At 45.3% G+C, this 21423-nt stretch overlaps 1 protein-coding gene across 2 annotated transcripts in view; it reads left to right on the top strand.

Moving 5' to 3' along the window:
• Window positions 1-21423, top strand: part of ACSS3 (acyl-CoA synthetase short chain family member 3) — a 173670-nt gene that overhangs the window by 76381 nt on the left and 75866 nt on the right. For both annotated transcript variants that reach the window (XM_075012266.1, XM_075012259.1), the window contains one exon: window positions 15445-15548. In XM_075012266.1, the coding sequence (XP_074868367.1) occupies window positions 15445-15548 (104 nt within the window). The remainder of the gene's footprint in view (window positions 1-15444; window positions 15549-21423) is intronic.

Genomic DNA, 21423 nt, shown 5'->3' with positions numbered 1-21423 from the left:
TGTTTTCTGAGTTGAAGGAAGGACAGAGGGTAGTTGGAGGCCAGAGGAAGCAGTTTAAGGACATGCTGAAGGTTCACCATGAAATCTGTAGCATCAGTATTGACATTTGGGAGAACCTTGCCCAGGACTGTCCCCAGCAGATAGTGGTAATCTGTGATGGGTTGACCCAGTTTGAGAGGTCTCACCACAACGTAGGTGAGGAGAGAAGGAGAAAGAGAAAAAAAGAGTGGCAAAACTTGCCCCACACCCCTGCAACAGCTACCAACACCTACTCCTTCTGTGATAAGACCTATGGCTCCAGAATTGGGCTGATCAGTGAACTCACAAAGAGGAGGGTGACATGAAGTCCTACTTGTTATTGAGTGACTGCCAAGATGAAGACACTGATCCTCACTTACTGACCCCTAAATGAGAATTAGTACTCTCTTTAAAACTGCACAGGATTTTTTGTGTCGATTTTTTTCTTTTTTTCTCCTGGCCCATTAACTTTTGGCTACTACTAGAAAATTGCCTAGCATGTAGAACTCTGCTGTAAATGGAGCCAAAGACTCTTGTCCATGGAGAAGAAATCACAGTTATAGCCCATAGTATTAATACAATTAAGATTAATTGGTTTTGTTATTAAAGCTTTGGTTATTTGGAATCTCGCCCTCTTTTGCAAACAGTTAGATTACCCTATTGAATTGAAGGGGAAAAAATGGAAGAATAACATCTCATTTGGTGAGATCCATTTAATTTGTGAAGGAATGAAGTTTTTGTTTCAAATCTATTGGGATGGAACAATGCTTTAAGCTTCCTCACAGCAGGATTCTGCTGTGTTTCAGAGAAAGGAATACTACTATGAATCATTTCAACTTTCTTCTTTGTCTTTTGGGTTTTTATTGTTGATAAGACTTGAAACATTGCCATACCCAAGACATTTTGCTCAGTGTTTTACAGAGAAAATCACTGAACGATGACTAGGAAAGAATTATAATGCCAGACAAACTTAGTGCCCATTAATTTATATAATTATTTCCTATTTCTTTTTAAGAGAAATGCCTGTAAAAATAGTACAATTGTTGTTTAACACAGAACTGTGTTCTTCAAACATGAAGCATATTGTTCATGTGATTTGATTTATAATCTGTTACATTGGGGGCATTCATGATGAACGTGGTGTGCTCTCTCTCTTGTTTACTCCCTCAAATATACCCACCCAACCAAAACTAACTAATAAACAAAAACTTTTTCAGGAGAAATGCAGAACCCTGATTCACAATAACTGAATTAGTAAAAGATAACCAATGCATACAAATTATTGAAAGTTGTTTGTTTATGGGCCCAGTCCTACAGATGTGTGTGTGTGTGTGTGTGTGTAATTTTGTTCACATAAGTATTTCACTGAGGTCAGTGTGGCTACTCACAGAAGTACAGTTACCGAGGCTTGGTCTACACCAGACCATACACTAGCCAGCTTGTGTAGCTAGAATGATGTATCTGCAGTCGACCGTGAGGTCTGCCCTCACTGAGGAGGGTCAGTGGGAGTATTTCTCCCACTTACCTCCCTTACTCCTTGCAAGAGCAGGCATGCAGGGGGTTGACGGCAGACCCAGAGAGATTGATTTCACGAGTCTTTACCTGATGTGTGAAATCAAATTCTGAGAGATCAACCCTGAATGAGTTGATCTCCCATTAAGTGCAGACATACCCTCAGTCATTTATTTTGTATCTCTCAGTGGACACAAATTACATTTTTTTTTCTTTTGTTCCTCAAAGAGGGTTGCTTATTTTTTTTTCATGGGGATTATTCTTATCTCAGTTACCATAGTTTTATACTGAGAAGAGTGATATGTAAATTATTCACAAGGAATTAAGAAATGTACGTAATATGTTACAACAATGGGACTACTCACGAGACACATTTGCATAAAACCTTTAGTCTGCTTGTATATTCTGAGTTCTAGATCTTAAATAGTAATTTGTGTGGTAGGGAACTATATAAAAACACTTCAGTTCACATTTAAGACCTTTCCGTACTGAAGGGAAAGTGAAATAAATTTGTAGTGCTTCATGAGGGATGATGATAACTTCTCACAAAGCATGTGATAAAACATAATGTTAAAAGAGTGTGTGGGTTTAATGCATGGTTATATAACACAATTTAATTTATTATTATTATTAATAATAATAATAATAATAATAATAATAATAATAAAATGCAAATAGCATCTGTTTCTGCTGCAGTCTGCTAGAGAACATCCCTCACGATGAATAGAATTCTAACATGTTCTGATGTCAAGTGCATATGCCATCAACTGAGTGTTTAATGTGAACATAGCATATTGTTCAGCAAAGAAGTGGCTATTACAAATGTGTCTTATAGTACTTTGGAAAGCTAATTGATTTGTAAACTCTTAGAGTATGTAATCTTCAACAAGGTTGCAAATGCTATACATATCTTCTAGATTATTGTTTGCCTTGGAAACTTGTATTGCTTGCTTGCTTTTAGACCAGTCTCTCTCCTATGTCTCTCAGAATTTACAAATGTTAAACATATTATTTTATTTCATGTATTGCTTAGAAGATCTGCTTTAAGATTATTCCTGTACATTGGTTGTACTAATGGGAAAGGGTTAGTTTCAGTAGTTGCTAGAAATCCCATTTTCAAATGACTGATTTGGTTAAGGTTAGAAAACTACTGAAAATAAGACTGTTTACAGCTTTAATTATAGGGAGACTACTGATCTTTCCAGAAAACATCTTCATGTCTATATAATATGTTTCTTATTGTCTCTGATTTTTTTTTCCTGCTCTTTTTAGGTATCATCCCTTCATTTCTTGACTTGTTTTCCCAGGTACACAGGGTCAGAAGTGCCATTGTTTTCCATTCCTTTCCGACCAAAGTACAGGTTTGTAGGTCTGGAGTTCTCTTCAAAATTCACATGACAGACTCTTTTCCATCATATCCCCAGTGTTCCTTTCTTTCTTTTTTCTTCCTCCTGTAGTTTCTTTGCTTGTCACTCTTATCCCATTCTTAGTCCGTATCCAGCTCACCTCAGACCTGTCAGATAATCTGCTATGGAGACCGTGTCTACACTAGCCAAAAACTTTTGTTAATTTATTAATTAGCTATTATTAATTTTATTAGTTTATTAATGAAGCGCTGAAATACATATTCAGCGCCTCATTAGCATGCGGGCGGCCGCAGCACTTCGAAATTGACACTGCTCGCTGCTGCGTGGCTCGTCCAGATGAGGCTCCTTTTCGAAAGGACCCTGCCTACTTCGAAGTCCCCTTATTCCCATCTGCTCATAGGAATAAAGGGACTTCAAAGTAGCCGGGGTCCTTTCGAAAAGGAGCCCCGTCTGGATGAGCCGCGCGGCGGCGAGCTGCATCAATTTTGAAGTGCGGCAGCCGCCCGCATGCTAATGAGGCGCTGAATATGTATTTCAGCGCTTCAATAGTAAACTTTGAAATGGCCATTTGCATGGCCATTTCGAAGTTTTTGGCTAGTGTCGACATAGCCGGAGAGTCCCAAGTTAATCTTCTTCATTCTTTCATTCATCTGTCTACCCTCTGCATGCTAGCCATTCTCCTCAGTATGTTGTTCTCTAGTGTTTCATTTGTGTGTCACTATAATGCGGTGGAGAAACTTGCATATATATAAGATACAAAGGTTACTCCTGGTAAGGTCATCTATGGTGATTAAGTCAAATGTAAGCTATCCGACATCGAGCAGCCTGACAAAAACCAGTATGAATGTTCAGTGGCAGAGCAGACAGATGAAGCAAGCTCATCTCTCAACGCTTGCAAAGGTGGAGGAAGGCTGCAATGGAAGAGAAACGTGATTATCTTGGACCTCCTTGCCACTGCACAGAGATGTGGCTTCACTGAAATTTGTGTTGTTACTGATCCACATCTGGAAATGACAACACAAGTGTCAAAGAAGACTGGGAAGCCCTAAAACAGACCATTCATAAAGCTTGTAAGGAATCCACTGGTTTAGCTACTTGCCATCATTATGACTTTTTTGATGACAAAAAGGGTTTGAGGCCATAGCTCTTTTGGTTCAGAAGATAAAAGCTTTGTTTGACTGGCAAAACTATCCATCATTCAGTCACAAGCAGAATTCTTTCCTTCATCTCAAAGCTGAAGTTCCGGGACATCAAAACCAAATGGTGGGAGGACAAAGCAAAAGAAATTCAATAATTCACTGACAGACATGATATTCAGAGACTATGGGAGACCAAGACTTCGTAGCTTCAGACAGGAGAGATCCAGAGACAGTAGCACAACTTAAGATAGTAAATCCAACAAGGAGCACTGGAAGGAACATTACCAAAATCAAGAATCCATGGTAATTGATGACACCATCGACACCATCCATCATCATCCAATCTGGGAAACTCTTGGCCAGACCACCAATACTTGAGAAAGTCCACAAAGCAATTCAACAAATGCAGAACAATAGAACAGCAGGTCCCAACAGCATCCCAGTTGGAGCACTAAAAGGGGTGTGTGTGTGTTAAAATCTGGTGCACTCAAGAAATCTCTGTGGACTTATGTAATGCTAACTTCCTCCTTTTTGAAAATGTTGCAGATAGGGCCAACAGTGGCAACTATAAAGGCATATAGCCCTTCTCGCCATTGCTGGGAAGATTCATGCTAGACTCTTACTTAATCACCTGCTCCCTTCTGCAGAGAAAGTACTGCCAGACTCCCAGTGTGGCTTCAGACCATCATGAGGTAATTGCAACCTGATTTTTGCAGCCAGGCAGATTCAAGGAAAATGTCAGAAACAACACCAGGAGCTGTATATGGCCTTGCTCAGTCGGATCAAAGCTGTCTGTCAACTGTGAGGCACTTCAGAAAATTTAGTCAAATTTTGCAAATTTATCACCATTGTAAGACTCCTGCATGACCAGATGAATATCTTCATTCTGTGCAGTGGCTCCTGCACACAACATCTCCTTTTGAGCCCTTTACAATTCAAACTGGTGAAAAACAAGGTTGTGTACTTGCACCCACCCTTTTTTCTCTGTTTTCTCAGTGGTAACGGAAATGTTAACCCAAGACCGGATGGCAGTCTCTTCAATCTTTCTTGTCTGTGTGCTAGAGCACAAGTAATATTGGTAACTGTAATTGAACTCCCCAATGCAGATGTTGGCCCTGTAGCTGCATGCTCAAAGGAAGATCTACAAACAGCCCTGAATTGTTTCTCTGACACAAAACCCTGGGGCTAACGCTCTGAACATCAGCAAACAAAAGGTCTCCACAAGCCAGCTCCTGGTCAATCAGTCCTGGCAAGGAAGACTTAGGCTGAGAAAGAAAAACAGGAGACTGTATAATACTTTGCCTATCTTGGCCACCATCTCTCACAGAGGCCAGGCATAGATGCTGAGATTCAGCACAGAATCTGCTGTGCCAACTTTACCTTCCACGCTGTCTTGCTTGATATTCAATAATCACAACATTAGAACTCATGCTAGATTTTTTGTTTGTAAAGCAGTCGTAATTGCAACTCTCTTCTGCGGCTGTGAGACTTGGGTGACCTATAGAAAACACCTGGAAGGTCAGCAACATCACTTTCTCTTGAAGATCCTCAACATAAAGTGGAGGGATTGACACACTAATGCCACCAGTCACTGAGATCAGCATCTTCAGTGTTGAGGCTCTGATTATCTGGCACCAGGTGCTGAGTTGGAAAGGGCAGTGTGCATGTGCCCGATGTGTGCTGTACAGTAATAACTGCTGTGCACCCAACTCACCAAAGGAGAAGGTAAATGGTGAGGCCAAAAGAAATGCTTTAGAGATGTCCTTAAGATAACCATCAGGATATGCGGCATTGACACCACACATAGGGAGACAGTAGCTCAGGACAGGGATAATTGGAAACGACTTGTCAGAGAGGGAAAGTTCATTGTAGAGGAAAATCACTTAGCCCTGCTTGCAGAAAAACACCCAAAAAGAAAGGATAGACAAGTGTAATGCAGCAATGGTGGCTCAATCCTGACTTCTAACACCACCTGCAGTTCCCCCCACTGATTCTGTGGCTCAAGCATCTTGACTCCTCAGTCATCAAAGGACTCAAAAATAAACACCTGTGGAAAAAAAAGAGCATCCTTGACTTGAAGCCATCGCAAGATTACATACTATGAATTTGTCTTCAGATGCACCATTTCCAAACCACACCACAAAACATGCAGGATACATTGTTCCTTTTACTTAATTACCAAATTTCCCATTCCACAGTACTTCTGCACCTGTTTCACATGCACATTATGTTCTTGTTTTCACTTCTACATTTATTTCTTCAAAGACGGTAAATGTATTTCCTAAGTACACAAATTCTTTCTCCTGATATAGCATTTCTCTTGAAACATCTGTGAATAGCTCTTCTTCCATCTTTCCCTACTTGCTAATCTTTAGGTTCTTTGTGTTTACCCTTATGCTATATCTACACTATAGGAGATTTTGTGCCGACAAAACCTGCAGAGCATCCAGATTCCCAAGTCATTTTGTTGCCAGTAAGTCTGCAGAACACAGCACTTTTGTTGGCAGCTGTAGCCTGCTCTCCATGAGGAATAATGCCTCTGTGGACAGAGATTTTTGAGACACTGACTTAACAGGAGGATGTGCCAATAGGGCTATGTCTACACTAGAGTGCTACTGTGAAGTACCGTATTTCAAAGTAGCAACATTGAAATACGCTACTTTGACGTTTTGAGTCTATACACCCTCTGGGCCTGGCACTGTCGACATTCAAAGTTGAAGTAGAGATGCACTACATTGAAAGGGGCCGTCCCGGATGCGGCAAGGGAGTGTCTACACACACGAGAAGCCCCTTTTGAAATAAGGGGCCAGGAAAGCCCGCGGACAGAGTCCTAGGGTGGACTAGGCCTTTTGGGACAACAGCAAGCTGCTCGTTTAAAGGGCCCCTCCAAAACACACTCAGCCTGCACAGCACGAGTCTTGTGTTGGTGCCGCTAGCCTCCTAGACCCAGTGCCTGCAGACATGGGTGCCCAATAGCAGCAGCAGCAGCAGCAGCAGCAGGTGGAAGTCGTTCAAGCTGTCTCCCGTAAGAGAAGCACAGTACTAGATGCTGCACAGGCAGCCACCCAACAGCTCCTGGCAGGGGAGCCCTCCCTGGGGGCAGAAGGGGATGCCCCTGACCATCGGGCCCTCCTGCTCCCCCCACTGCTGGGTGCTCTGCTGGCTCTGGAGCTACCCCACCAGCTCTGAGTGGTGGGAGCATCTGGTCATGGGGGAGTGGGATGATGACCAGTGGCTGCGAAACTTCCACATGCTCCAGCAGACCTTCATGGAGCTCTGCCAGTGACTCACCCCAGCTCTGAAGCACTAGGACACATGGATGCAGTGCACCCTCGCCGTCGAGAAGAGGGTCGCGATAGCTGTCTGGAAGCTGACCACTCCAGACAGCTACCACTTCATTGGCCACCAATTCAGTGTAGGCAAGGCCACAGTTGGGGCAGTTGTGATGGAGGTAAGGAGGCCTTGGCACACACCCCTGGGAGGTGGGGGGCTGGGGAGGGAGGAGCTGGGATGGGGGGCCAGGGAGAGAGGCCCAGGGAGGGTACCCAGGTGAGGGGGTCCAGGTAGGGGGATTGGGTGGTGGGCAGGGCACACCCTGTACACCCTCATGGGTGCCCATGTCCCCTCCCCGCAGGTGGTCTGTGTGCTCAACGCCCTGCTGCTCCAGAGGGTCGTCCGTGTCAGGAACCTGGACACGGCCACCGCGGGCTTTGCCACCATGGGATACCTGAATTAATTCAGGGTCCTTGATAGGACTCACATCCCCATCCACGCCCCAGACCACAGTGGCAGATGCTTTATAAATGGGAGAGGCTACCACTGGGTGGTCCTGCAGGCCATGGTGGATAGGTGGGGCTAGATCCAGGATGTGTATGTGGGCTGACCTGGCTGCACCTATGTGCTTGTGTGTTCTGCAACTTGGGCCTGTGCTGCCATCTGGAGGCGGGGACCTACATCACCAAGAGGGAGATCCCTCTGAGGCACACCTCCATGCCTCTCTGCCTTGCGGCAGATGTGGCCTACCCCCTGGCTCACGTACGCTGGCTCACATACCCCGGCTCACATACCCCTACATGGGCCACCTTGATGTCAGCCAGGAGTGCTACAATGCCTGGCTGAACCATGCCCAGCAGGTGGTTGAGTGGGCCTGCAGGTGCCTGAAGGGCCGGTGGTGTTGCCTCCTAGCCTGCCTGGATGTGGGCTTCCCAAACATCCTCCAGGCTGTGAGTGCCTGCTGCACACACCATAACCTGGTGGAAAGCAAGGGGGAGGCCTTTCTACAGGGATGGGTGGTTGTGGCTGGAATGGGCTACCTCCAGCCAGCCACTGCTCCTAGCCACCAGGCCCACCAGGAGGGAGTCTGGGTCCGGGAGGCCCTGTGCGGGTACTTTGATCAGGGGGCCCAGTGAGCGCTGCCCTGGCTATCCCTGGTGGGCCCCCTGCACACTGCCCCCAACACGTGCACACTGCCCCCACCAAAAGCACACATACCACAGGGGCTTGGGGAAGATAAAACTGTGAATTCTTGCTAATTGATTGAAATGCTTGACTCTGATTTTGCAACAACAGCGAATATCACAACTATATACATGGCGGGGGATAACTATTTACACAGGGGGGATAACTATATACGTGAGGGGGAGCACATGGACGGGTCGGCCATCAGCCCATCACTCTGGGGCGGGGGTGGATGGGCACGACCCACGCCGTGTCCAGGTCACTGGCTCCCCCTTGTCTGGGGTCCCTGGAGAGGCTGGCTGGGAGCCGAGAGGATGGGGAGGTATGGCTGGGGTGGGTCCTCGACCCAGTTGTAGGCCTCAGCGGACTCCTGCTCTGGGGGGCTGGTAGGTGGGGCAGCAGGCGGGACAGCAGGTGGGGCAGTGGGTGAGGCAGCAGGCAGGACAGCAGATGGGGCAGCAGGTGGGGGAGCAGGGAGGGCAGTGGGGGGGCGGCAGCCGGGCCAGCAGCTCCTCGAAGGAGGCAGCCACATGGTTAAAGGTTGGGGAGAGGGATAGTTCTGTGGGTTGAGCACTGGCCTGCTAAACTTAGGGTTGTGAGCTCAGTCCTTGAGGAGGCCATTTAGGGCTCTGGGGCAAATAGATTAACAAAAACAATTTGTCAGGGATGGTGCTTGGCCCTGCCAAGAGAGCAGGGGATTGGATTCGATGACCTCCTGAGGTCCCTTCTAGCTCTATGAGATGCGTATGCGTAAAGGTGGCCAAAAAGTTCCTCCAGGCCTACTGACCCCAGGTGGCCTTCACTCCTCGAAGCGGACCCTCTGCTTCATGATGTCTGCCCGGTGCAAGAGGGTGGTGGCCACCTTGGGGTCTAGTCCATGGAGGTACGTAGGCCTGTCCTGGTGCCGGTGGTGCCCCCGGATGTTCACTGTTCAGGGATCTGCGGGGGGCTGTCCAGGACCACAGCTGGAGCCATGCTGTCCTGGCCCTCGGGTGGTATGACTGCAGAAACGGGGGAAGAGAGAAGGAAGCCATGAGTATCGAGCCTTGCCCCATGGCCCTTGCCCCCCCATGCCCCTCAGGTGTCAGGTCTCCCTTCCCTGTCCCCCATCCATGTGTGTGGCAGCCCTGTTGGCTGCCCCTTCCTGTGGTCTGCCTCCATATCCCACTCTCCTGGGGGCTGGGCACGGTGCTGTCCATGGGTGCAGGTGCTGATGGGCACTGGTGGCCATGCTGCTCTTTTGGAGCTATGGTCTGCCTGGGCCCTGGTGGGCTGGGGTCTGCTGGGCCTGTTGGGGGTCCCCAGTCACATATGGTGCCCCCACCCCATGCCCTGGGGGTGTTTGCCCTGTGGAGTACATACTTGATGGTACACCACTGTGGTTGGGGGAGGCCCATTGGGCAAATGTCTAGCTGGAACTGTGGGAGGGGAGGTCCATCACCAGCTCCCCCTCCTAGCTAGACCACTCGGATGGTGGCACGGATGGTCCCGGCGCTGGCTCTGGGGGCGTGGGGGTGGCCTCTGGTCCAAACTCCGGCTCCAAGTCCAGCTGGGGCTACTCGGCTGTGGTGTTGAGGACAGCTGAGGAGAGGAGGTGTCCCGAGGGCCCAGGATATCCCTGAGCTCCCAGTAATAGTGGCAAGTGGCAGGGGTGGCCCCTGACCAGCTGGTTGAGTTCCATGCCCGGGTGTAACCCTGCTACAACTCCTTGACCTTACTCCTGGCATGGTCAGGAGTGTGGGCAAGGTGACCCTGGGCGGTCAGGCCCTCGGCCAGCTGGGTGAATACTTCCGTGTTCCACTGCTTGCTCCCCATTACACCGAGCACCTCCTCCTTGCCCCAGAGCCCCAGCAGGTCACGGAGCTTGGCATCAGTCCAGGATGGGCCCCGCTTCCTGTCCTGCTGGTTGGAGACTGGTGAGCCCCAGGATGGCTCAGACAGGGAGCCCTGGGGGTGCTTGGGGGGCTGGCTGGTTGCCATGTGCTGTCTCTGAGCCGTGCAGGGGCACCGTGTGGCATGCTGCTGCCTGCATGGTCTCAGCTTCCTGCTATGGGACTTCCGGGTCTGTGCAGCTTTAACAGCTGCTGGGCACAGAGATCACAGAGCCCTGCAGGGGCCCCACGGCACATCTCCGCTTAACAGCTGATTGCCGCCATGGTAGACCCTGCTATTTCAAAGTAGCGGGACGCGAATCATCTACACACATCCTACTTCGACATTAGACATTGAAATAGGGCGCTATTCCCATCTTGTCATAGGAATAGAGGTTTTGATGTCTCCACACCTAACGTCGATTTCAACTTCGAAGTAGTGCGCGGCGTCTGTAAACGCAGTGCATGCTATTTTGAAGTTGTGCCTGCTACTTCAAAGTAGTGCTCTAGTGTAGACACATCTTAGGTGTTTGGATAATTTGCATCATTCTTATCCTCCCAAGAAAACACAGTCGATCCCATTCTTCAGTCATCTGTTATTCTAGCTTCGTCTAATAAATTACATAGTGATCTATGAAGTCATGTTACTCCAGTGTCTCTAGTTGCCTTGATGATATCAACAATTCTTATGTTTAGCAGTATGCTTTACCATTCTCTTATTCAGTGCTGCTTGTACCTCTTCTGTTCAGATAAGTGTCTTTTGAGATGTTCCCATAATTTGTTGTTGTTTACATTTGCAGGTTTCATTTTTCTGCTGTCTTCTTAGGGTTAGTGATCACACAATTCCCATTATTCTCACATGAAGATTTCTTCATAGCTTGTGCTTCATTGTTTTTCTGTATGGCTGGCCCAAAAACACTTTCCTCCCCATCTCTTCCTCCAGTTTTCAGTATCCTTCCTCTTCAGCTATCATTCTTACCTTAACAACTACCTTGTTAGCCTTATTTTTTTCCTTGAACTTTTGAGTCTCCTGATCAGAAGCTAGTTCCTCACAATTTCTGTTATTTGTTTTTTTCTTCTTTTACATTAGACATCCACAACCAGTGGATTGCTCAGTGAGGAGAGAGAAACAGTAACAGGAAACTTGGAAATGGCAGAGATGCTTAATGACTTACTTGTTTCGGTCTTCGCCAAGAAGTCTGAAGAAGGAATGCCTAACATAGTGAATGCCAGTAGGAAAGGCATAGGTTTAGAAGATAAAATAAAAAAGAATAAGCTAAAAATCACTTAGAAAAATTAGATGTCTGCAAGTCACCAGGGCCTGATGAAATGCATCCTAGAATACTCAAGGCACTGACAGAGGAGGTGTCTCAGCCATAAGCTATCATCTTTGGAAAATCATGGGAGACAGGAAAGAGTCCAGAAGACTGGAAAAAGGCAAATATAGTGCCCATCTATAAAAAGGGGAATAAGAACAATGTAGGAGACTACAGACCAGTCAGTTTAACTTCTGTGCCAGGAAAGATAATGGAACAAGTAACTCAGGAAATCATCTGCAAGCACTTGGAAGGTGGTAGGCTGATAGGAAACAGCCAGCATGCATTTGTAAAGAACAAATCATATCAAACCAATCTGATAGCTTTCTTTGGTAGGATAATGAGCCTTGTGGATAAGGGAGAAGCAGTAAGATGTGATATAACTAGACTTTAGTAATGTATTTGATATGGTTTCACATAATATTCTTATCAATAAACTAGGCAAATACAACTTAGATGGAGCTACTGTAAGGTGGGTGCAAAACTGGCTGGATAACCGTACTCAGAGAGTAGTTATTAATGGTTCTCAATCCTGCTGGAAAAGTATAACAAGTGGGGTTCCGCAGGGGTCTGTTTTGTGATTGGTTCTCTTCAATATCTTCATCAACAATTTAAATACTGGCATAGACAGTACGCTTATTAAGTTTGCAGATGATACAAAGCTAGGAGGGGTTGCAACTGTTTTGGAGGATAGGGTCAAAATTCAAAATGCTTAGGACAAATTGGAGAAATGGTCTGAGGTAAACAGGATGAAGATTAATAAAGATGAATGCAAAGTGCTCCACTTAGGAAGGAACAGTCACTTTCATGCATACGGAATGGGAAGCGACTGTCTAGGAATGAGTATGGCAGCAAGGGATCTAGGGGTTATAGTGGACCACAAGTTAAATATAAGTCAACAGTGTGATGTTGTTGGGAAAAAAAGCAAACATGATTCTGGAATGCATTAACAGGTGTGTTGTGAACAAGACATGAGAAATCATTCTTCTGCTCTACTCTGCACTGGTTAGGCCTCACTTGGAGTATTATGTCCAGTTCTGGGCACTGCAGTTCAAGAAAGATGTGGAGAAATTGGAAAGGGTCCAGAAAAGAGCAACAAGAATGATCAGAGGTCTAGAGAACATGACCTATGAAGAAAGGCTGAAAGAATTGGGCTTATTTAGTTTGGAAAAAAGAAGATCGAGGGGGGAACATGATAGCGGTTTTCAGGTGTCTAAAAGGGTGTCATAAGGAGGAGGAAGAAAACTTGTTCTTGTCCTCTGAGGATACAACAAGAAGCAATGGACTTAAACTGCAGCAAGAGAGGTTTAGGTTGGACATTAGGAAAAAGTTCTTAACTGTCAAGATGTAGCCAGACAGAATGCCCTGCTCTGCTCTATCTTGCCCCTTTTCGGTGCCTCTGAGTACAAAGCACAAAGAAACAGCACAGTCTTAGAATGTTTGAAAGCACAGATGCGCTTATCTCAAGCCCAGTCTTTTGATGCTTCAAAACACAGATGTGCTGTGTCAGCATGACCCTGGACTGAAGAGTACAGACAAGGGGGCTAACAGGCTAGCTGTTGACCATAGGGCCTCAAACTGCCCTTGGCTGGTACTGATAATTGCTACGCCCACACTTCGTCCCAGAAGAGGAACCTCCCGCCCATATGAAAAGAATGTCCTGTTTTAATGATTTAGTTATCTCTATCTTACAAGTGTAAATTAAATTGCAACTGCCTTGTAAGAACTGGTGTCACAAAGACGAAGCAGCACAATTGGTACGCTTAGATAAGGAAGAATGTGCATGACCCAAGGGGTATAAAGAAGGGTCCGGCAGACCACTCTGACTGAGCTCCAATTACCTACACCTTCCAGTCAGATAAGGTATTTACCTCCCAAGGACCCAGGGGACTCCCTCCTCGCATTGTTCTTCCTGAGGGATTCAGTGAACGATGTTGGCTACGCCGGAGTCGAAGGACGCAGGGGTGAGAATTATACCTGCAATGTACTTTTGTGCACATTTAATAGTAAGAGCTCTTTAGGCTGAGGCATCTGGTCCTCATATGAGTAACTTTTCACTTATAATCTAATTGACATGTCATGTATCATCCTACTAGTAGTTAAGAAGATAATGGTTACAAAGTTATTGCTCTAAGATTCTTGTTTCTGCTTTTAATAAATAGCAACCGTTTAAGCTTTCAGCCTGACTCCTTCCAGTTACTGTAACTTGGCCGAACACAAAAAAAGAACCTTAGCCGTTTGGCTATATCAGCCAGGTCAGTGGTAAGGTGCAGTAAAAGCTGAGTGCTGAGTCGTGTCGCCTCCACGGGGCAGACTCTTGGGGCACCCAACAGCTATCCTGGCTGCCCGCTCCGAAGGGACAGTCTGTCCTAGCAGTTAAAGACTCGGGTGGCATAAGCTCTCTGCACCAACATTTGGGGCACCCGTCAGCCACACACTGACTGCCCACTGCGAAGGGACAGTCTGTCCTAGCAGTTAAAGACTCGGATGTGATAAGGCTCACAGACCACTCATTACCTGGCCATCGGCTAACACAAGGTGGTCAAACACTGGAATAAATTGCCTGGAGAGGTTGTGGAATCTCCGTCTCTGGAGATATTTAAGAACAGGTTGGATAAATGTCTATCAGGGATGGTCTAGACAGTACTTGGTCTTGCCATGAGGGCAGAGGTCTGGACTTGATGACCTCTCAAGGTCCCTTCCAGTCCTAGTATTCTATGATTCTATGCACCGGCTTTTTCTGTCTGTAAGCAGTCCACCTTACCACTCATTCTTTCCCATGTTTCCTGGGCTGCTTTGATGAAACTTTCTTCCATTCTCCCTCCCCTGACTTCATTGTTCTTGGCAAAAAGTGAAAGCTTACCATTACTTTCTGGCAGAAGTTTTTCTTTCTCCCACTCCCCTGTGTACATACCCACCAATGCAATTTCTTCCTTAAAGTCATTATCCTACCTGGTTTTTCAGGGTACAGTTTGTTTTTTATCTCTGAATACTTTTATATTGTTCTGCTACATGTTATTCCAGTATAATCCTTTTGTCTCTTCACTGTTTTTGTATGTTCTCTTATCAAAACATTGCCTACATGGCCCGTACTTTTTCCACTTAGCATGTCACTAGGTGGGATCTATTTTTCAAACCATGTGTTCACCACTGAGAACCCATTAAATGGTGGTTGACCCACTTTTCTTGTTTGGTCTTTCTTTTACCAAAGCTAGATTTTCACACTCAAATCTCCACTAACAAGAAGTTACTATCTACCATGAACATTGGCTCTGCTAGAGCATTTTTAAAGCTCGTCTCTTCTTACTGTGTTTAGGACCACATGCTGACATAACATACACACAGCTACTCTTTGTATTCAACATTCTGCCATCCACTAGTCCCCTCTTCTCCCTACCCTTGTGAAAACCTCAGCAATCTCTGGGCTCACAGGGGATACACAGTTTCTGTTCTGTACATGTTTTAAATTTAATACATTTTGTATTTGTTTACTCTTCAGTGAATTGTTGAGCCAGTCCTGATGTCTAGTGGCATTCACATTTTTTAAAAAGGGTCCTATTAAGTGTTACAGTTATAAGTATATAATAATATCCATAGGAATCCAATTTCCATTTAATAGGCTGGAACAGAAGCAGGCTTTCCCATGTTCAACATCTTGGGCATAGAAAATGAATTTCTAAGGTTTATAGAGAAATATTTTCCTTTTTTGTTTTCACTTTCTTTGTTAAACATTAACATCTAAAATTTGTACCATGTTGTTTAGGTTTCGAACATTATTTGTGGCTGGTGAACGGTGTGATGTGGAGACATTGCAATGGTCCAAAAAAGTCTTCAAGGTCCCAGTGTTGGATCACTGGTGGCAAACAGGTGAGCATTTTGCAATATTATTTGAAATTTTCTCCCCCCTCCACCTCATAAAACTTTACAGATTTGATTCCTGATTTTGCAGAGCAATCACTACAGGTGGTTCCTTTCATCCACATTACTTTTTATTTAAATACAACCCCATGGGATCCATTTATGCTTTTCTGGAGTGGTGAAGAAAGCAGTAGATGTTTAGCAAATAGTGCTTTAAAAATGAATGTGGAATACCCAATGCAGTGCTTTTGATACCTGCATTTAAAAGATTTAACATCATTATCATCCCTGTATTTTCCACCTGTTACATATTATGTATATTTCTGCACACAAAACTTAATCTGTTAGATAAACTTTCAGATTAATTTTATATGCTCTTCAGTCGATTCTATGTATGGAAAAATATGGCACACAGGAGGCTCAATTTTTGATCACATTCCCTTTGGCCCCGGTCCAGTACCCATTAAACAACTACTATCAATTTCTGTGGTAGCTGGATCAAGTCCTGAGATAGCAATCAGAGAATCAAAAGCATCAGTGTTTGTGTAACCATGTGTCACAAATTCAGGTGGGTTCTGGTAGCTGGGTTTGACTGAGTAACTTTCTACCATAACTCTGAATTATTTGTTGTGTGTTTGTATTCTCTCTCTCTCTCTCTCTCTCTCTCTCTGTGAGAGAGAGAGCAAGCGAGCGTGTTATCTGTTACATAAACTAAGCACATTTGAGGAACTTATGCTTGTTTTTTGGAGCTCTTTGTTCCAAAAAGACTCCTTTCACTTTCTGTGCATCGCTGTTTGATAATAGAATTTCACAGATCTTTGTATGAGGAAGAAAGCTTTCTGCTTGCTCCATGATGGGAGGCTTATGGAATGGGTATGAGGCAGAAGAATATGGTTTCTAAGGATACAATTGCCTGGAGCAGAGAAACTTCCTTAGTTCTGATCTGATTCACCACATACAATAAAATCAGTGTAGTGGGCTTAAAGTGCAGCCTGTTTGTACCAACATTTCAGAGGTTGTGTGAGAGATGTATTCAAAAGATAGTGAGATTGTTTGTTTGTTACTTAATCCTTGTTCCTATTAATTGATAAAAATAAAGTGTTTATAGCATGGAGAGAGAGCCTATTCTTTTCCTCATATGCAACTTCAGTAATACTCAAGGGTAGAGTCATAAATAAAATTGTCCATTTTTCACTTCTGAAAGGATTAAATATAGTTTGAGCCATTGTATGTCACTAGTGTACCCAGACTTAAATAAAAGACTCCTTGAAGACTGAGAACAAACATAAGTCATTCCTAGTAGAAGACAGGGTTTCATATTATGTTTTTTGTTGTTTTTTAATGTAGAGAAATCTTATGATGATCCTCTAACTGTCTTGTCACTAGGAAGAACATTGAGGATTTCTATTGTTGTGAAAACGTACCGATTCCTACCATAATAAGCCTTCAGTACATTAAATTTAGTCCTTAAACCATATCCTGTAGAGAGCATTGAATTTTTTTTTTTTTTTTGAGTTTTGGAGCAAGACAGTTCATGTTGGATAATGCTGGATGACTTGGGTAACTTGAGCAGGTGTTAGTGCTTTTGGTCATATGAATCAGAGTATATTTTATAAATATGTTACTGAGGTTTACAGTTTAATAGTTACGAATTACTGACTGTCTAGTATGTTGAGAATAGTTCAGCTTTTTATGACCTTCTTACTGCAAGGTGCTTAGATTGCTTGGCTCATAGGGAATTAAGGGTATTTTCCATGCTGCAGGATGTGTTTAAAAGAGCAGAACTGAATTTATTGTTAGTGACAAAGCAATATACAGCACAGCATTTTTTATTTTATATTTTTTGCTAGCAGTTTTCATACATGTCTATAAAACAGTTTATAAAATTAAAACCATAAAGACAATTTCTTATTTACTCTATTACTCAGTATTTGAATCACAGGCTAGGTGGAAAAGACATTTCTGATGAGATTTAAAAATAGATGGACAGTGGATAAGTCCAGAGAGTAACAGCAAAGCTATTGCAGATGGCATGAGCTGCAGAACCAAAAGGTCTCTAACAACATGGTGAGTTGAGATGGAAAGGCAGAGAGGAAACTAAGATCACTGACATTTATGTGCTGCAATAAAAAGGGACTATGCTAGAAGAGGACTGCATAGGGAGACTGTGAAATCCATGTTAAGAACCAGGACAGTTTTGAAGTGAATAGACTGTCATGGCAAGAGACTAGCCCAGGGATGGCCAGTAATTTTTGACGTGGGGTGGGCACTGCAAGAATTTGGTAAATAGTCAAGAGCCTCATTCTTCCATGATATTAATAGAGGAGGTGCAGGATCTGGATTGGAGGCTGGGTGCAGAAGGGCACTTGGGATAAGGGATTGGGGTGAAGCAGGGAGTATGGGTTCAGGATTCTGACATAGAAGAGGGATTTAGAGGGTGTAAGCATCTGGGTTGTGACCTAGGCAGGAGGGGGGCTGTTATCTGGGGCAGGTGACTGGGGTGCGTGGTCTGGGAGGGGGCATAATTGTAGGAGCAGGGGTGCAGAGAGTTCAAGTTGGGGGAAGGAGGGGCTGGGATACCAGATGCAGGCTCTGGCCAGGAGGCCCTTATCTTGGGTTGCTCCCGGCCAGCAGCCTAGTGAGACCCTCAGGCAGGCTCCCTACCTGCTGCATCCCCATGTGCCACTGAAAGTGGTCAGCTGTGATGGCCATGCGTGTCATGCAATGCCTGCGCAGCTCCCATTGGCCAGTTTCCAGCCAGTGGGAGCCGCAAGATTGTACTGGGGGCAGGGTAAGCATGCATAGCCCCTCCTCACCCCACAGTGCACAGAAAACATTTGGTTCCCCATACAGTGGGCCGCTATGAGTGGTGTGCTTTCTCTTTTTTTTTTTCCCCCACACAGTGCACGGTCAGCCTGTGGAACTCCTTGCTGGAGGAAGCTGTGAGGGCTAGGACTATAAGAAAGTTCAAAGAAGAGCTAGATAAATTCATGGAGGTTAGGTGCATAAAGGCTATTAGCCAGGGGGTTGGAATGATGTCCTTGGCCGATGAATGGCAGGAGATAAGCCGTTTGATCATTCTCTTCAGTCTACCCCCTCTGGGACACCTGGTACTGGCCACTGTCGGCAGATAGAATGCTGGACTAGATGGGCCTTTGGTCTGACCCAGTAATGGCCATTCTTATGTTCTTGTGTTCTCTGTGATCTCTGTTTAACTCTTTTGGGCTACGTCTACACTACAGAGCTCTTTTGCAAGAAGCTTTTCTGGGAGATCTTTTCTGAAAGAGCTTCTTTTGAAATAGTGCATCCACACACAAAAAAGCAGACAAAAGGAGTGATCTGCTTTTTCGAGAGAAAGTGTCTACACAGCCCCCGCTCTTTTGAAAGAACAGGTCAGGAATCAAGAATGAAGACAGTTCTTTTGAAAGAGGGGGTCTGCGGAGTGTCTACGCACATTTTCTTTTGAAAGAAGCTTTCAAAAGGGGACCCTCTTCCCGAAACGGGAAAGAGTGATTTTGAAAGGAGCACCACATTCTTTCAATTTACTTTTGAAAGAAGGCTTTTCACGTGTAGATGCTCCATGGTCTCTTTCAAAATAGCCCCATTCTTTAGAAAAATCTTTTGAAAGAACTTGCTAGTGTAGACACAGCCTTGGTGTTTGGCCTTTTGCTGTTACCTTTCTTAGGATGGAAGCTGGCTTGTCTTTCTCACTTAATATGGGACCCAGCTACTCTGCCTCATGTGTACTAACTTCTTTATCACCTTGTTGGTACAACTGAGTGTTAGACACTTTTGCTTCCTCTCTTGGGGAACCAGTGATGGTGATCAACAGTCCTCCTTAAACCTAAGTAATGGTACTTAGCAGTTAGAACAAAGCATTAGAGAAAATTGATTACAAACAGCAAACATCTTCCCTGCATGTCTTTTTTCCTCCAATTTTACATTCCACTGCAAGCCAAATTAGATAGAACAAAACCAACTTACATTGTTAGAAGGGCAAGGTTGTCATGTACTTGGTTCTCTGTCTGGTTCTGACCTCTCCCTACCCCTAAACTGATCGCAGCCTCACTCCCTACATTTTATCTTCCTGGGTTCTTTACCAAGCATAGATATGATGTCTTGCTGCTTCCTGTTCCCCCCCACCCCCTAGCAAACAAGTATGGGACAGCCCAGGAGAACTAGGTAGAGTATTCCATGGTACGTAATTTCGTAATATCTTTGTAATATCAAACATAGTTCTTTGTAAGTTGCACATACAGAATCTCCAAATTGTCATGAAAGGAAGAGAGATCCAAATCAAGGTAATGCTCGATATTGATCCTGGGGCAGGAAAAGGAAAAGAGAAAGTTGTGTGGAGATGCCCTTGGTCAAGAGAAGTCTTTGCCTCTGAGATAGTTAGCTGGATGATTTTAAGGTGAAATCACAGATTTGCTTTCCCAAAGATGGAAAAAGATACATTATTAATGGGGTCAGTTATCAAATAACTCAGCGTTAGTAGTGTGAGTGGTATTAAGGTTGCAGTTATTTAACATAACAAGTTATTTATACATTTGTGGAGGTTGGAAGAAGATACGTAGTATAAGCTACAACAGGGGTCAGCAACCTTTCCAAGGTGGAGTGCTGAAATCTGACCTTTTGACCTCTATGTATGGTCTGAGTGCTCGTGGCAGTTTTTAAAGTCCCTAAATAGCCCTGTTCACAACAGCTTCATTAATAAATAAATAAAGCCCATCCGTGATGCACCTGTCAATTTGATCCTGTCTGCTTGTGCCTAGTAAAGAGAGAGAGAAGATTTGAAGCAGAGTCTCCCACCTCTCCAGAGTAGGCTCCCATCACAGGGCTGCAGAATTTTCTGATTTGGCGAGCCACATCTCTGCTGTTGGAATAAATAGACATTGGACCGGAAAGAGAGAGTGACTCATTCGTTCAGTGGTTAGGGCACCCACAGAGGTGGGAGACCCAGAGTACCCCTGTTACAATTTAATTATTGATATTATTGAAAACACTTCAGCAGCATTGAGAGAGGGGGCCCTACATCAGAATACCCCACAGCCAAGCAGGACTGACAAGAGACTTCACCAGATGGAGCCACTTCTGGGCCCTCTGGAAGGGGCAGAGCCTCAGGTGGAAAGATCCCAAAGGACAGAATTTGCTGGACCAGAGGAGGTCCAGGGCTTCTGCTACAGGTGGCTCCAGCACTGTGTTCCTGGGGCTGTCGCAAGGGTCTGGTAGGCAGGGGCTTTTTCCTCTCTGCAGCATGGGCCAGCTGGCATCAGCTTCCAACTGCCACTAGTTAGGCACTGTGCTGTGCTGTCCTCGGGCCTGTGCCTGCCCCCATGGCCCTTCTACGTGCCCCTTTGAGACTATCCTCTGGGCACCCTCCAGAATCCAGCCCTTTTGGGCCCAAGAGGGCAGCCTTGTTGTACAGTTTTACCTGAGCTCTCCATGCTGGTGGTCACACAGCACCAGCATTCTGGGAGAGGCCATGGAGACCAGCGAGGCTGGAGATGTCAACGGGTAAGACAGGGAGACACAATTGCTAGGCAAACAGAAGATATCCTGTGGGGGTATGAGGTCCCTGGGGCTTACAAGGGAGGGATTGTTGTGATCTGGGCAGCTCTTGGGGCTAGCTGCTCTCTGTCCCTCTCCTTCAGCCTAAGGGCAGGGGCTCTGGTGGGTGCTTGGTCTATGGAGAAGCTGGGGAGAAGCCTCAGTGGCATGGTTGTCTGCCTGCCTGGCTTTCACCAGCTGGGAGAAGCTGCACCAGGCAGACAGCCACAGTGATGTGGCTTTTCCCAGCTGGGGGAGCTGGATGAGTAGAGAGTTGAAGAGCAGCTTGAAGTTGCGCTGAACTTGGGTTAAATCAAGTTAAGCGCAACTTGAA

Source organism: Carettochelys insculpta, chromosome 1 (assembly GCF_033958435.1).
Source record: "Carettochelys insculpta isolate YL-2023 chromosome 1, ASM3395843v1, whole genome shotgun sequence".
In the NCBI taxonomy this organism is placed as follows: domain Eukaryota; kingdom Metazoa; phylum Chordata; order Testudines; family Carettochelyidae; genus Carettochelys; species Carettochelys insculpta.
The sequence above is the reverse complement of the archived record's forward strand: the minus strand, read 5'-3'. Positions and strand labels throughout refer to the sequence as shown.